At 41.6% G+C, this 18,213-nt stretch overlaps 1 protein-coding gene across 3 annotated transcripts in view; it reads right to left on the bottom strand.

The window, feature by feature from the left end:
- The window catches only part of TRPV3 (transient receptor potential cation channel subfamily V member 3), a 579,202-nt gene that overhangs the window by 74,547 nt on the left and 486,442 nt on the right, over positions 1 to 18,213 (bottom strand). For all 3 annotated transcript variants that reach the window (XM_044080834.1, XM_044080833.1, XM_044080836.1), the window contains one exon: positions 3,196 to 3,305. In XM_044080834.1, coding sequence (XP_043936769.1) covers positions 3,196 to 3,305 — 110 coding nt within the window. The remainder of the gene's footprint in view (positions 1 to 3,195; positions 3,306 to 18,213) is intronic.

Raw genomic sequence — 18,213 nt, 5'->3', positions numbered from 1 at the left:
CAAAGTGCTGATTATATTTTACAAAGATCTTCTGAGTTCTTTGAAGGCTTGGGATGTATGCAAGATGAATATCATTAAAAATGTTCTTAATGCAATAGCTGTAATTCATGCTCAAAGAGGAGGCCCTATTATGCTCTGTTCCAGAAGCAAGAAATAATGAATGTGCATGGAAGCTATAGGAGTCCTAGTGAACTGAAATTAACAAAGAGAGTGGCTAAATAGCGTAGTTACAGTAGTCAAACAAGGCAAGTTAAGAATATGCATCCATCATCAAGACTTAAAAAAGTGGGTCAATGTGAATAATGTCCACTTCAGACAATAGAAGTAATAGTAACAATGTCTAATTTAAAGTACTGCTTTACCCTTTGTGCTAACCAAGGATACCAATAATTTAAACTACATAAACCTAGTTCCATACTATGCACATTTAATACATGTCTAGGATGGCATAAGTTTCTTTGTTTGCCATTTGGAATCTCATCAACTTTAGCCAGAGAGCTATGGCTAATTTACTAGTAAGACTAGATGGTACAGTAAGCATCATGGATAGCATCTAATCTGGACCACTGCAGTACAAGCATAATTAACATCTAGTTAAACTACTGGTTAGGCTGAGACAGAAAGGCTTAAAGCTGAACAGAAACAAATCTATCATTTGTGTGTAACTTCACTCAAGTACATGGGTAATATTTTGTTGTTAGTAGGGCTTAAACCATAATTGGACAAAGTGTCATCACTATGCAAAATCAAAGGCTTCATAATGAAGTGTCTTTAATGCATTTCTTAGGCATGGCACAGTATCCAAGTTTTATTTCAAAATTAAATATAGCAATGCCATTAAGGAATATTCCCAAAAATGACATGAAATTGTTATAGTGAACAGAACAGAAAATGTAAATTCGACAAGTTGAAATGTCTGGCTTTTATGTTTTGCTGTATCACAAATTATTGCATTACTGCTATATAGAAACAAGAAAAGTCTTTTCCATCTATAGTAAATGAATCATAGTGGACTCAGATCATAAACTGCTATACAGCTTAGTTAAACATTGCTAGATTAAACATCTGAAACACTCCATTGAATTTTGTCAAAGCAAAAACATGACCTACAAGTTCAATACAAGACTGGTAAGCTTATGCGTACAACTAATACCTTGACTAGGTCATATCTACAGTTACTGGCTTTATTTGCAACCAGCAAGCAGAGGCTTGCTGGCATCAGTAGTGCAGCACTGACTGGGGCATGGGTTGTGGTGTGTGGGTGTTAGAATGTGCTAAGGAAGGAGTAGTAGTCTCCTATAGCAATGCAAGAGCTCCAAATCATCATTGCAGTCTGTATAGATAATGGCTTTACTGTAGGTTCTATGGGCAGGGGATTGGCAGTACAAGAGAAAAGTGTGCCATTCTGTGGTCTACAGATCCTTGGGCTGTCAAATGGGATGCTCAGGAGTGGAAAATGACTGTAGGAAATATATGTGTATGACCACAGCAGATGGCCAAGTTTAAGTGATCTTCATTCCTGCTGTCGGGTTGTTGGTTCCCTTTGGGCAGCTGTCATTGGGGGAGCAAAATGGGCCAAGACTAATCAGTGGGGGTCTGATAGTCAGCAATTAGGGAGGCAAACAGCATCTAGAAGAAATTTGTAAGACTGGTATGGAAAAAATGCAGAATGAAAAACAGGGCATTTCTAGGCATTTAACTGGTTCCACATCAATTCTTCAACTGATCATAAAATAAAATGTGATAAAAATGTCAACAACAGCAGTGTCGCTGAAACATGTTAATATTCTTGTTATAACATACATGATAGGTTGTAGGACTTTATTACAGTTTCCTAACCCCCCCCCCCCAAAAGAAATAATTGAGCCTTCCCTGTAAAGCAAGAGTTTGGCTGCACTGTACTGAACCCATTTGAAGGACCACACTACTTGAAAAAGTTAAGATCAGGTGATTATCTTTCTACATTTAGGCTGATCTAACATAAAAACTATACCATACAGTTAACATTGCAAGTATATAAAATATCCAGACTTACTTTTTATTCTCCCTTAAAGACTATTACAAAAACGATGGCAAACAACATTATTTTGTTCAAAGCCCCAGTGGAATAGAGACTACATTCTGATCTTTGCAAAGAAAGATCACTCACTGACTAAGGAATGAAAAAGTGCAAGCCCAAAGAGCTGAGAAAAAACTAAGACTGAATCTAATATTGGGAAAACTTCAGTTACATAAACACCACTCCCTAATGCCATTGGTCACAAATCAATGTGTTAATTGTACATACAAACAAGTCAACACAAACACAGGCAAACACTCCTTCATGGTTCCTTTTTAATTACAGAGGCTTTCTGCTTACCCTTCTTACATAAGCAGTCCTTCATAATGCTGGTGGTCATGCATCAAAAGAAAAAGACAGCAATGTTAGTTAAAAGTGAAGTAGGCGTGAGGCAAATGTAATACCTTGACATTTAGTCTGATGCAGACAGAACAAATAGGACTGTTTTTCACAATCAGGCTGTTGTGAGGCAGTGCACCTAAATGATCCCTAACAAAATAATTAGTCATTGACAGTTTGTAGGCAAAAAATGTAATCTTTCTAGTGGGGACCCCACAGGGAGCTTAATTCCCCACTTTGTGAAAATGGTACGAAGATGCACTGTGCAGTTTGTCCCCCCCTCCAAATAAAAATTGAAAAGGCTTTAAAATGGGGTTCCTTTTAACTGGCAGTCATCTGGTTAGATCTTGATCAGTTGAGCACGACATTTGTTGATGCATGGTATTTACTCAAGATCACTAATCCCTTGCCATTCAAAATGACACAATGGTCAGATGTGAACAGTTTTGTTCTGGTTTCAATGAAGCACGTTAAGAAATTAGTAGCAATTAGTGATTTTGTGTGTGTGTGTGTGTGTGTGTGTGTGTGTGTGTGTGTGTGTGTGTGTGTGTGTGTGTGTGTGTGTGTGTTGGGGATGGTGATCCTACTCAACCATTATAGCAGATTTTAATACTTAGTGTCTTAATGTTTCACAAATACTTCCTGTATTGGTATATTGTAGGACAAAAGACACAACAGCATTTCCCATGTCACATTTTTGTGGTATGTAAGAAATTCATAAAGTTATCTGAAAATGTTCACTCTTAATCAGCAAATCCACTTCTTCAGTTACAAAGTATATAAATGGCTAACCCTACCTTAAATATCGCTTATAGACACCATGAATGTTCAACATCTCTCCTTGGAGGAACCTTTTCTTTATGAACCGAGGCAATGTTCTTTCCAAATCCAAAATGGTTCTGGCACGCTGCAGATAAGTGGCATATTGTTACACGTGTATTCACCAGTCAGCATACTCTGTACAACTCTATAAATCAAAATGAGCTACACAATTTTATTAGATATCAGAAAGGTAGAGCAGTCTAATGTCCTAATGGAAGTGCTTTGACAACGTGTGCCTTCTGTTGACTTTGAATGAGAGTAAAGCTAGGACACTGGCAGTTAGGGCTATGAAATGCCACCAATTACACTGTGCTAACTAGTTCAGCAGAAACATGAATATTGCATTATCGTGAAAACCTCATAAGTTAAATAACAAGATCAGCTACACAATGAGATTACTTTTGCAGTCAAGTGTGAAATTATCTACATGAAGAAGTATATTAATTGGAAGACTCAGTAGCACTTTTCTTCACATCACTACAAACATAGGCATATCCACAGTCTCAGATGTTGGATGGCTACATCAAGGAAAAAGCCTGAGGGTTTAATGGTTAGCTACCTTTTCCAGAAGAAAGGCATGGGATTTTCTACCACGTCAGTGACCCTTGTGGAAGGGTTGTTGATAAAACAGTGAAAAAACAGCCCTCCATTGTTCACCATGTACAAAAATGCATGCATTTCTAAAAGTCTGAGGACACTACTTGTGCTGGGCTTAGTGAACAAGGCAAACTTAATGAGTAACATCTTTTCATGCACTGTGAATACCCAAAGTGCACTATTACTTATTATTTATGCACTGGGAAAATGAAACCCATGACTTGGTTTTCCAGGGCCCAAAATCAGTGTTGTAAAGAAGAATGGACCATATTTAATAAATAAATAATTAAACAAAAGAAAAATATTATGTTTAGTTTCATAAACAGTAGAGCATCAGTTTATGTAACATTATAGTTATTAGACATAGGTAAACTGCCAATCATTGATTCAGAGGCGGGCATGATGACATATGTTAGGAGAAGCAGAACTGTCAACATTCATATCATTTCAGCCCTCCTTCAAATTCTTCTACAAGATGGAAAAAAGTATGCATCATGCTAAAATCACATGCAAAGTTCTGCATTAAAACTCTTGTCAGCGTCAGACTTTAGGCTCAAGTGCTGTACTATTTTCAAGCTCACAGAAGCCTTCATGTGGTACCATGTGAGAACTCTAGATATATGGTCTCTTCTGCTCACTCAGTTCATTTGATATTTACAATGCACATGTGATACTCCTAAACTCTGGTGTTGTACATGTAGAGAAACAGACTTGTTTTCACAACTCTTTGTCTGCTTTGCTTTTGAAGTGAAGTGTTTTTTTTTTTGGCCTTCTTGGACAGGCAAGCAGAAAGTACAGTTCTGTGCACTTACCATAAATGTAGATGTTCGCGTGTATTCACTGTTGCAGTCATTACATCGGGTTATCTGCTTGCAGGTAGCTCTCAGTCGGCCTGATTAATAAAGTCTTGGGTCCTGCATCAGTTGCTGTCCCTTCTTCCATGACGCCAGGTTGTCAGGGGTATAAAACATGCAGCCAATGCCATTACATCAGTTTTTCTTGCCCCAGATGTCAGGTGCCCCCCTAATGGGAAGCAATTAAGTATAAAAATACAATGATATACCTCCAACAAAAAAGCAAATACACCAAAAAGTTTTTAAGCATAGTAAAGGAAAGTAGAGGTATAGCCAAAAGAAGTTAGGGGGCTGGAGGGAGGGTAACCAGGACTGCAACAGTGAATACACTCGAACATCTACATTTATGGTAAGTGTACACAACTGTACTATGTTCTTCATGTTTCACTGTTGCAGTCATTACAGTTGGGTAGATTCCCAAAGCTATGGTTGGGAGGTGGAATTTAGATAGCATTAGGACCGGCTATAAGGCCCTGCAAAGCTGCAGTGGCAAAGCCAGCTCTGGATTTAGAGAAAATTGGCAAATGATAATGCCTGGTGAAAGTATGTACAGAACTCCAGGTAGCAGCTTCTAGGGTGTCCTTGTTAGGGACTCCTCTGAGAAAGGCTGTAGAGGTAGATGCAGCCCTGGTGGAGTGAGGTCTGATCCCCTGTGGGATAGGTTTTCTATGGTGCTTATAGCAGAAATGAATGCAATGGCCTATCCATTTAGAAATGGTTTGCTTTGAAATAGCCTTCCCCTCTGCCCCTGCAGCAAATGCCACCAGCAGTTGTTCAGATTTCCTTTGAGGTTTAGTCCTGTTCAAGTAGAATCTAAGTTGTCTGTGCACATCTAAGAAATGCAGTATCCATTCCCCTTTGTTCTGTGGATTGGGAAAGAAGGTTGGCAAATGAATGGACTGATTAAGAGCCACTCTGGGTACCACCTTGGGCATGAAGGATGGATCAGTTCTGAGGGACACCCTGTCCACATGAAAGATGATGAAAGGCTCCACTGCCATAAGGGCCTGTAATTCAGACACCCTTCTTGCTGAAGTAATTGCTAAAAGGAAAGCTGTTTTCCAAGAAAGAAATTTTAAGTCTGTAGTAGCAGCTGGCTCGAAAGGAGGTAGAGTGAGTTTTTCCAAAACAAAGTTAAGGTCCCAGGCTGGGGTTGGAGCTCTCCTAGGTGGTCTCAATTTTTTTGCCCCTCTGAGGAACTGCTTGAGCAGTGGATGAGAGAAGAGGGGAGGATGTCAGAAAAATAATTGTTAAAAAATAATTGTTTAACTTGTGAATTAAACCTCATAACTCCTTCCTTACTGCCTTGCTCCTTGCTCTCCACCGTTGTTCTGCTGAAACCAGCGGCCAGGCCAACGCTCGTCGGTTTTTCTGAAAACAAGTCCTCGGTTTCTTCTTCGGGCGAAAGCATGCCTCCTATATTACTGCTAGAAGCAGGCACAGGATTTGTCGATATTCCTTTAGACATACATATCTACCCCTGCACGGGGGCTGCTAGCCCCCTGCTTCTATGTCCATCAAGGCTTTTGCCTACCCCCCACCTCTAGCACCACAATACCTTCAGCCTGCTGGAGGATCTCATTCTTTTTGAGGGATCACAACCTCACCCAGACAGACAGGACCTCTCAGCCCCTTCAGATAAGAGCTAGGACTGAACCCCTGAACCTGTCTCTACAGACTAATGCTGAGCATTTCCAAATGGCAGGGGCCAGGATTTCCAGATCAAGGAAAAAAGGCTAAGGACTTTTGACTTTACACTACAGCATAGGCCTTTTTAGCCATTCTCCAGTACTAAGTAGTTGATTGATGATTTAATGATGCCTGTACTGCTCCTGATTCTCTTCTCCGGCCCCGATGCTCCCAAGAGAACAAAGTTTGTTTGGCTCCTGCACAGGAGGTTCCTGAAGAAGGTGGAAGAAAAAGCAAAATCTGTCAAACAGTCAAGGATTTCTTACAGGTCCAACCTCTGAGGTTTCAGACAACTGCATTACATTACAGGACACAAATGGGACTTTACAAAACAGACACAGGGCTACAGGTTTCACTTCCACACTCTTCCAAAACAGAGCTAAAGCAAATGCCAAAAATGCATAGTCATACATACGAAAAACAAGGTTAAGGTTACCCCTAGCTACCAGGTAGGTGGCAGAGCACAGAAAGTTATTATCAGGACTGGGGACCCCAGGTTGGATAGTAGTCGTGTCATTCGACACCCCATGTAGCTAAAGTAGTTAGGAAGACCTTACGCATCAGACCAATTCGCCCCATTGATCACCCCCGCTTACTTGCAGCAGCAGGAGAGGCCTAAAGTTCCTCACCAAAGGATAAAGGGTCTCAAGGGTCTGTCCTATGCTGCCTATTGACAGAAGAACCAGTTTCATCAGTCGCTACCGCTACTCAGAGAGAGATCAGAGGTGCTAACATACAAGGCACAGGCCAACCTCAAACCCATTGATGATGATGCTGCACCTCAAAAAAGATCCCATCAGAGAGCAAGGGAGGAGGAGACTTACCGACCGCTCGGCTGTTAATAGTGATAGCTGGAGGGGAGGATTCACTCACCCAAAGACTCCTATGTGGAATAAAATCCCCGGTATATGTGAGGCAGAGCACCACTGGCCTTGTTCAAGAGAAATCTTGACCAATGGATAGGTTCCACATATAAGGGGTGGCGTAAGCCACAAAACTAGCCCTATGAACCTATGAACCTATGAACCTAAATCAACAACTTACTAAGGATAAGAGCTATAGAAATTTACTCCAGCTGGTACCAAGAAAAAGAAAAAAGAATGGAGACCTATTCTCATTCTCTGCTGCACACAACACATACCATTGTTCCAAAATTCAAAATGCTGACATCCAGCAGCTCAGCTTAGCTGGCTGGATGCTGGGGGTCTTGGCTGGACTTACTCTCAAAGGAGGCATCCTGCACTGCCCGTCCCTATACCAGATTGCAGAAGAGACCTCAGATTTTTTGCAGGATCAGAGCATTATCAATTCTCAGCATTGCCAGCTAGCTGGAATCTGTTAATCTGTATTTTTGTATATATATATATATATATATATATATATATATATATATATATATATATATATATATATATATATATTTTGTTTTATATTGTTTGTTTATTTGGCATTTAATCCATTTTTTAGCCTACTACGAGGGCACACCTGCATCTGGGGCAAGAAACACTGAGGAAAACATGTTTATGGTAGGTACAAAACTGTACTTTCTGTGTTATAATGAGCTGAAATGGCTGAGGTGTGAATTTTGATGGAGGAAAAATACAGGCCCTTGTGAAGCATCTCAGTTAAGTATTGTAAAATGTGAGGTAAATTAGGTGCTGCTGAGTTCATCCCTTGAGACTGGTTCCAGGCACGGAATCTTTTCCATTTTTCAGGATAAGATTTTCTAGTACTAGGTCTCCTTGCCTCTAAAATGATATCCATCACAGGTTTACTGAGGAATGGTACAGGAGAGTTTAGGTAATTAGCCAGGCTGCTAGGTTCAGTGTTAGAAGCTGAGGGTGCAGAATCTGGTTCTCCTGCTGAGACAACAGGGAAGGAGTCTGAGGCAGGTGCCATGGGGATAACCATGACACACTGCACAGCAGGGGGTACCAGTGTTGGCGTGGCCAGTCTGGAGCAATCAGAATCATCCTTGGTTTGTCCTGTTTGATTTTTAGTAGTACTTTGGAGAGCAGAGGCAGAGGGGGGAAGGCATAGACTGATAGTTTTTTCCAGCTGAAGGACAGAGCATCCACTTTCCAGGCTTGTTTGTGGGGAGTCCTTGTGCAAAATTTGTCCAATTGGTAGTTCTGGGGAGAGGCAAACAGGTCTATATCTGGGCTCCCCCATTTGCTTGTCAACATGTTGAAAATCCTTGGTTCCAGTTTCCACTCGTGTGGGTCCATTAGGTTTCTGCTTAGTCCATCTGCCAGTGTATTTAATTTTCCTGGCAGGAATTGAGCTTGTAGGTGCACTTGGTAGCTCAAGGCTGTGTTCCACAATGCCATGGCTAGCCTGTAGAGGGGTTAAGAATGTGTACCCCCCTGCCTGTTTATGTACCACATAACAGTGGTGTTGTCCGTCTTTACCATTAGTTGTCCTGAAATAATGTGGTCTTTGAAGGCTGTCAGAGCAGGTGCATTTGACTTGGGTTCCATTTGCCCTGAATGCACTTCCCTGCCAGGTGAGCCCCCCATGCATAGTCTGATGCATTTGTTGTTAGGGTTTGGGCAGCAGGGGATGGTGTGAAAGGTAGTCCCTTGTTTTGGTGGCAGGCCTCTGCCCATCAAAGGAACTCTAGACGCAGGCAAGGTATGATAGGAATCATTGCTTCTAGATCCTGATAATGTTGACACCATAGGCTTTTTAGATACTACTGTAGTTTCCTCATATGCAGTCTTGCATATGGAATTAGAAGAATGCATGAGGCCATGAACCCCAAGGCTTGCAGAATTTGTCTTGCAGATAGCAGGGTTTTTGTAGCCACTTGTTTGAAGTAGGTTGTCAAATGAATTTGTTTCTCTGGCGTGAGGAAAGCCATCTGGGAAGTTATATTCAAGCTTGCTCCCAGGAATATAATTTCTTGACAGGGTTCCAGGTGTGATTTCTTTTCATTTATGGTGTACCCCAGACAAGTTAGAAACCTTTGTACAAAGGCCAGATGATTCAAAAGTATGTCCTGGCTTTCTGCCTGAATTAGACAATCGTCCAGGTATGGGTATATTTGAATATTTCTTTGCCTGCAAAATGCAATAACTGGAGCTAGGCACTTTGTGAATACCCTGGGCACAGTAGATAAGCCAAAGGGCAGTGCAGAGAACTGATAGTGCATGCAGCCTGCTTTGAAGCGTAGGTATCTTCTGCAAGATTCCCTGATTGGGATATGCAGGTATGCTTCTTTTAAATCTAGTGTTGCCAACCAGGCATCTTTGCCTAGCATAGGAAGCAACTGGTGAAGAGTCAGCATCCTGAATTTTGGAATCTCTAAAAAGGTGTTTAGAGTAGACAGGTCCAGGATAGGACGCCATGAATTGTCTTTTCTGGGTACAAGAAAAAGTCTCGAGTAGAAACCTTGTCCCTTTTCCTCTTCTGGTATCAGTTGAATAGTCCCCATGCTTAAGAGAGACAGTACTTGTTTTTTGGTCTCTGCCCACTGATTTGTGGTTAGGTCTGGCAACCCGCTTGGTGTTGGCAATGTGTAAAAGTGAAATCTGTATCCCTGGGACACTATATTTAAAACCTATTTGTCCTGAGTAATGAGTTCCCAGTTCTTTGCATGAAGAGCAATCTTTCCCCCCAAAGGGGCAGTCCACTGATAAGTGCTTGGAAATTATAAAAGGAAGTCATTGAGACAGCTTACCATAGGGAGGAGTCTTATTACTCCCAGATTTGGAAGTGGAGTCCCCCCACTGCTTAGCCCTGTGCGTACCCTGGGACTGCAGCCTGGGAGCTCTGCTGGATCTGGGTTTGGACTGAGAAGGTCTGGAAGGGGCAGAAAAGGACCAATTCTTGGAAGGCCAATGTCTACTAAATCTTGGAGGTTGTACTTGTAAAAAATATTTAACAGTTTGCATAGATTTAGCTTTTTATTCCATCTTTTTAAGAACTTCTTCTTTCTTGTTGCCAAACAGGCGGTCCTGGTTTAGGGGAGAATCCAGTAATTTTGCTTTAACATGATCTGGTAGGGATTGCTCCTTAAGCCAAGCATGCCTTCTAAGTACAGACCCAGTTACAGCAGCCCTGCAAGATGCCTCTAGAGAGTCAAAACCGCATTGCAAAGTATGTTTTCCAACCTGTTCAGCTGAATGCAATAAATCATGTAAATCCTTATTTTCAAAACAATCAGGAAACAACATCATTTTCTGTTTAAGCAATCCAATAATATGCTGCTGATACTTCAACATATGAAACTGGCAGTTTAAGGCTCTAATTGTCAAAGTTGCAGAAGTGTATACCTTCTTACCCCATCTATCCAGCACCCTGGAGTCTCTATCAGAGGGGGTAGGATTTTGGGCAGTAGTAGCTTTAATGCCCTTAGCCCCCTGTGAAATGGTCTCAGGATCCGCAATAGGATTTTTGAAAAGGAACTTGTGAGAGTCAGGGACCCTGTAATATCTATCAGGTTTCCTGGGAGCAGGAGGTAAAGAGTCAGGGACCATGCCAGATTCTGCAAATGCATCATCAACAATGTCTAATACAGGAGGTATGGCTAAAGGCCTGTGCTGGGGCAAGAGTAAGAAATCCCAAAGCCTCTTTTTAGAATCAGAGAAATCCTGACTTTCCCAATGAAAATGCTCCCTGGGAGTATGAAAGGTTTCACCAAAAGAGAAATCATCTGGGGGGAAGCAGAGGGAATGGAGTCCTCAGCATCAGAATCCTCATAGGTAGATAAGGGTAAACACTGGTCATCAGAGGAACCAGAAAATTCAGAATCCTGGTCGGAAGTATCATAAACAAACTCAGTCCTAGGTCTCTTAGAGGGGGAAGGCTGGCTTCCCCTGATTAAAGTAATAAGGTCTTCAGCCATTCTTATCATCTGTTTTTCAGGCATAGAGGCCTGACCATGCAGTCTAGGCATCAGTTTTTTAGGCATGGTTCGAGATTTAGGCCTTAAAGAAGAAGATAGCATCAGTTTAATATGCAAGTCAGTAGGCCTGAATACACCCTCAGAAGCCGGTGCCTGCACAGCGGCTCCAGACCCATCCAAGGTAGAGACATCCGCAGGTTCCACTGTTGAAGCATCTCGCAGCATACTGGACTCCGATTGGGTCTCAGTAGAGGTCTGCAAATCAGAAGTAGCAGGTATCAGGGGCTGCAAAAGTGCTTCACTGAGTACCGGCGAACTGGCGACTGGCTTAGGAGAAGCGCCGGCGGCAGCTTTGGACCTAGGTGGCCTGTCTCTGTCTTTATCTTTGCATTTTTTTCAGAATATTGGTAGTTGGGTGGCTGACTGAAGACATATCAGGATAATTGAACCGAGCACCAAAATATTTAGAAGCATAAATATACTGACGATGGATAGTTTGTGGTTTAAATAAGGCACAAAACTGACAGAAAGGTACGTCGTGGTCTGGGCCTAGGCAAGGAATACAGTACGAATGAAAATCCTTATGAGGTGTTTGCTTTCCACAAGTAATGCAATTATTTACTTTTACTGACATCAGTTAAGAGCAAGAAAAAGTTTCCCCAACGGGGTACTTAGGTTTTAGTTGAAGACTTCGGTTCTGAACTCGAAAACGTAAATTTCAGGAGTTGGCAGACCGGCACTTGCGAACTGCTTCTGCTTTGGGCACTGCACGGCAAGAAAGACTGATGTAATGGCGTCGGCTGCATGTTTTATACCCCTGACGACCTGACGTCATGGAAGAAGGGACAGCAACCAATGCAGGACCCAAGACTTTGTTAATCAGGCCGACTGAGGGCTACCTGCAAGCAGATTACCCAAATGTAATGAGTGCAACAGTGAAACACGAAGAACATCACTAGTTTACTCAAAGTTCTTAAGAAGTGGTCTTCCATGTAATACTCTGAACTAAATTTCTTCAATTTCATCTTCTGTTTAGAATTCAACCATACTTAGTTTACAGCACATCCACTTCTTATTCCTGAATGATTCTTTGGTGATGAAAATTGAAATGCACATTTGAAGCTGACATCAAAGTGATGTTTCTGTCAGTGAGGTAAAGCATCTCATTAGTGGGAGGGGTTCTGGCACTAATAAATCAAATACAATAGTTGTCTTTCTTTCCTTCAAAATCCATATACATCTCTCGTCTATGATAGTGACATATGTCCAGCCTGTTAGTCCTAGTCTGAAATAAAAAAGAAAGTCCTCTTCAAGGAAATCCATTCTGCTGTATGTTTTTTTTAATATATATGCAAGAAAACTTTCCTATCCATCCACAGGGAACTTCCACTCAACATATTCCACACATCTTTCAATAGCATCTTTGAAAGTGTCTAGTCTTTATGGTCAAGTTATTACATGTACAGATTGAATGACAAGTTTTTAAGAATTATAACATTTTTCACTTCTGCCTATCCATTTCAATTTCTCATCTCCATGTGAGTCAAATACATTGCTACAATGACCCCGAGGGTTGCTATGGTGTTCAATGTAAGTGATCCTACTATGAAAATGTGGTGCATTCTCCAGTTTGGTCCCTATTACAAACTCCAAGTATTTGTTTAAATTATAAAACCTTTCTTATCCACCCACTTCAACATCCCACTCCCAGCCTAAACCAAACACCTTTACAACAGCACTGAGACTATCAGTTCCCCAGCATCAGTAATCACAGTAGACAAGTAAGGGGTGTCTAATGTCCCAGATCACAAAAATGAAGACATTATCTGCCTTTTCCTTCAAAGAACAAGGTCCATATCAGTTTTCTGCAGCCCTTCACAGTGCTACCGCTACTGACCATATAACCACTCCACCACCCACAATTATTATTTAGAGTTGCTGGAAACATCCTTCTCAATTAGAGAGCCATCTTCATACCTATGGTATAATTAATTTGCAGTGAAAAGTGTTTTATTTATTCATTTCATTATGTTCTCTATATTTTTTTAACAAATTACTGTAATTATGTACACTGCTAGACATTTTGGGCTCATGTTTTCTTTATTCTGGCTATGATGCCCACCTCACAAAATACCTATTCATCTGTCAGTACTCTGTTCTGGAAGGTGCTCCTGCACACCAGCCAGTCTTCTTGACAGCATAGTACAACAATAGTACCATATGTTAGGATCTGGGGCCCTGGACGAAGTACAACAATATCAGTACCATATGTTAGGATCTGGGGCCCTGGATGAAGTACAATAATATCAGTACCACATGTTAGGATCTGGGGCCCTGGATGAAGTACAACAATATCAGTACCACATGTTAGGATATGGGGCCCTGGATGAAGTACAACAATATCAGTACCATGTGTTAGGAGCTGGGGGTCCTGGATGAAATACAGCAATATCAGTACCACATGTTAGGAAATATGGTCCTGGATGAAGTACAATAATATCAGTACCACATGTTAGGATCTGGGGCCCTGGATGAAGTACATCAATATCAGTACCATGTGTTAGAAGCTGGGGCCCTGGATGAAGTACAACAATATCAGTACCATGTGTTAGGAGCTGGGGGTCCTGGATGAAATACAACAACATCAGTACTACATGTTAGGAGATGGGGTCCTGGACAAAGTACAATAATATCAGTACCACATGTTAGGATCTGGGGCCCTGGATGAAGTACATCAATATCAGTACCACATGTTAGGAGCTGGGGCCCTGGATTAAGTATAACAATATCAGTACCACATTTTAAGATCTGGGGCCCTGGATGAAGTACAGCAATATCAGTACCACATGTTAGGATCTGGGGCCCTGGATGAAGTACAACAATATCAGTACCATGTGTTAGGAGCTGGGGATCCTGGATGAAATACAACAGTATCAGTCCCACATGTTAGGAGATGGGGTCCTGGATGAAGTACAATAATATCAGTACCACATGTTAGGATCTGGGGCCCAAGATGAAGTACATCAATATCAGTACCATATGTTAGGAGTTGGGGCCCTGGATGAAGTACAACAATATTAGTGCCATGTGTTAGGAGCTGGGGGTCCTGGATGAAATACAATAATATCAGTACCATATGTTAGGAAACGGGGTCCTGGATGAAGTACAATAATATCAGTACCACATGTTAGGATCTGGGGCCCTAGATGAAGTACATCAATTTCAGTACCATGTATTAGGACTTGGGGCCCTGGATGAAGTACAACAATATCAGTACCATGTGTTAGGAGCTGGGGGTCCTGGATGAAATACAATAATATCAGTACCACATGTTAGGATCTGGGGCCTGGACGAAGTACAATATCAGTATCACATGTTAGAAGATGGGGTCCTGGATGAAGTACAACAATGTAGTACCACATGTTAGGAGATGGGGTCCTGCACAAAGTACAATCATATCAGTACCACATACTAGGATCTGGAGCCCTGGACAAAGTACATCAATATCAGTACCACGTGTTAGGAGCTGGGGCCCTGGACAAAGTACAACATGTTAGGAGATGGGGTCCTGGATGAAGTACAATAATATCAGTACCAAATGTTAGGATCTGGGGGCCTGGATGAAGTACATCAATATTAGTACCACTTGTTAGGAGCTGGGGCCCTGGGAAAGTATTCTAATGTATCTCTATGAGTACGATCACAGACAATGATATCAGCCTGTATTCAATATGATAAATGTTTGTTATACCTTTGCCCATTTGTAGCATATAAGGTCTGCATTTTCAATATGCCATCTATAGACCCCTATCTGTTAAACTATGGCAGTGATGTTATGATAGTATGTCCCAGTGAGTGACTTTATGCAGCTATGACATCACTCTTTGGGAAAGAATAGAATAATGAAAATGTTATAGTTTGAGGTGGGGACCTAAACTGAGTACTTTGACAATCTGGTGAAAACAGTGAATGCTAACCATAACAGTTTTAAAATGGGCTCTTTCTTTTCAACATGCTGTCTTGCTGTCTCTGGGCTACAGTCATATAAACTTTGACACTAAAACTGTGGAGTTTCCTTCCAAATGTTGTGTTTTGTACAATGACCAGACAGTTACCTTTAGGAATGGGACTTCACAGAATGTGAGACAGTACTACATTCTAGTATCAGGGAGCAACATACCTCTGAGAGAGAGAGAGATAATGCACTCTTCAACAGTCATACAATGGAGTGTGCCAGAGGACTAATTGCTACTACTACTACTATCACAAAGTAGCACAAGAGACCCCCCCCCCCCACAGCCATCAGTCAAACTGATATTGCAAGGAATGACTTCTGGACACAATATGCTTCTGTTAGGGAGCAGTGTTGTTCTTCTTTTGGCTTTTCCCGGTCAGGGGTCGCCACATTGGAACTCCGGTCAGCTAATGATTTGCAGTAGATTTTTACGGTGACGAGGTGCCAGCTCGACGCCCAACCATCAACGAAGGCACGCTCTACGCATATCTTTCAAATGCCACTCGACCGTGGGGAGGACATGCAGACTCCACACAGAAGGAGCTCTAGCCGAGAATCGAATGGGAGAACCTCTTGCTGTGAGGCGACAATGCTATCACTGCACCACCATGGCCAGTATACTTAAAATATGGTTTATCTCTTAAATGCACTGTGTCAAGTCAGAATGAAACCATAGCATTACTTGCCAAGTGGTAGCAGAGGTGTTAAGCAGATGTTCTGCTCATCAACAGTGGCATTGCAGTAGGTCAACATGTTATGGCACATGAAGGATTAGCATAGCTTTTGGAAATATGCTGTATGTGTTTTCAGCAGTATTGCTAAAGGTCAGAAAGATGATAATTCACATTAGTAATGTTTTCTGCTGTTCTGCCAGCTCAGTGGTGCTGACTATGACCCAGATGCAATGTAATGGAGGAACTTGAAGAGCCAGTAGAGAAAGATGAGTGAGTGTCTGATGCTGGTTCACTCATCCCATGGGATGGATGACAGCCCTGCTTACTGCAAAACTGACATGTGGTAGATGTTGGATGCCTCAGCACATGTGGCATAAGAGTTTGGAATGGGACCCCAAAACGCAGCTTGGAAGCACACATGCTGAAAGAGGCCTGAATTATGGAACTTCTGCCCACAAAGGCTGCTGGGGTGGAAGAATGTAGGGTATAAAAAGCCCGATGGCAACCTGGATGATCACTTTCATAACTGATAGTTATCCAATGGCAACAAACGGGCTACCTACGTCACAAGAATGTTGATAGCTGGTAGGAAAAGACATAACAATATTAAGTATGTTAAACTGTCTCATTATCGACATAGTGATACAGCTGTGAGGAAATATAATTTACAAAGGATCCAGTACATACAAGGATTATAGCAACAGAACTATTCTTGTTTTTATGTGAAATTCCATTGGGATATATAAAGAGAGGAGGAGAGACAGACTGCCAGGCATAATTTTGTGTTTAGGTGATATGATTTATTGGGCTGCAAGTACATTTGGATTGAATTTTGACACAGGATTTTAGCAGGGCATGTAATCTGGGGTAAGAAGAAGTGCCTTTAAAACTAGAAGGATGGGATTCCCAGAGTTTGGGGTCTAGTACTGAGAATGAATAAGTCACATGATTAGTTGCTGGATTATTTTGTAAGCATTTTGTTTGTTCAAGAGAGAAAGGCGCTTACAAAGTACAAATTAAATGCATATTTTTTTTTTTTAAAAAGTGTGTTGTTTTTATAAAGCTCTTTGTTTGGCCATCATTCAACATTTACATCCTAAGCTGAGGTCAAGAGCTGTAGGCAGAGCCCTAACTAGTGTAAGGCGAAGGTGGTGTCCAGGGGCAAAATTGGCAAGTGCTAATAGAGAAGGAGTGCAGAACTGGTACTCATTTGTGAAACCGCAATGGTATCTTGGTTTCATAGATAAATAAATGCTGATATTGCATTTGCAGTCCCATGTGAAACATTGACATGCTCACTGTGTGGTAATTAGCTATAGCAAGCTGCCTGGTGCTGCTTCTTACATTGTTTTCAACTTTACAAAGACATTTTTTTTCTGCTCTTCAACTTTGAGTTGTGGGGATGACAGTTTTGGGAACTGCACAGGGCCCAAATGTCAGATCTCCTACTTACAGTTCTAACTGTAGGTAGCAATAAAAATAACAAGATTCTTGGTATATATTTTGAAAATGACATTTGTCTGAAAGACTTACGTTTATCACAGTGCCAGAACCCTGGTGATCAGAGACAGCATGCAAGTTCAACTCTTATTCCTTCAGATGTAGAGGAGACAACCGAGGTTGTTAGTGCGTCTTGTAGGAATGCCTCCTAGGTGACCCTTTTTGTAGTTGTTCCAGAAAAAAAACCCAATAGGAGGAGGTCTGGGGACAGATGCAGAATACCCTGGAGGGTAGTAGCTCTTATATTAACAAGAAATGCTTAGGGACCCCTAAAATGAGCTGCACATTGTGGTTGGGAAGGCAAAGTTTGGCATGTTCTACTTAGTCTGCTGCCACTATAACTTCACCAGGAGAAGTGCAAAAAAGTACTACTAAGAAGTAGTAGAACTGTCCAACAGAGCCATAACTAATTGTTCTGCACCTGGAGCAGCTCCAAATCTGGCACTCCCTTCCTAAAAAAATACGTTTTTTTTTCTCCTCCTTGAAAAAAAGCCTTCTGAGTCTTCAAAGAGGAGCTCAGCAGCAGCAAACAAAAAGGGGTTCTTCTCTTAGTAATTGGAGCAAACTGCTTGCGACAAATGTAACAAGGTGCTTGGTACATTCAGTGTTGAAATTCAAGTGCTTCAAATCCTTCGGTAATGACTGCATGACATATTGGAAGTTGAAAGCTGGTTTTGCACTAATATACATCGACATCTAGTGATCATGCTCCCTGATACCTTATACCCAGGGCTCCTACTCCCTTTGTCCCAACCTAGCTACACTGCTACTGTCCAAAAGGTGCTTCCTCTTACCAGTGGTATTGGTAGACATTG

This window comes from Protopterus annectens, chromosome 8.part0, assembly GCF_019279795.1.
Source record: "Protopterus annectens isolate FY-2018-M chromosome 8.part0, PAN1.0, whole genome shotgun sequence".
Classification (NCBI taxonomy): Eukaryota; Metazoa; Chordata; order Ceratodontiformes; family Protopteridae; genus Protopterus; species Protopterus annectens.
The sequence above is the reverse complement of the archived record's forward strand: the minus strand, read 5'-3'. Positions and strand labels throughout refer to the sequence as shown.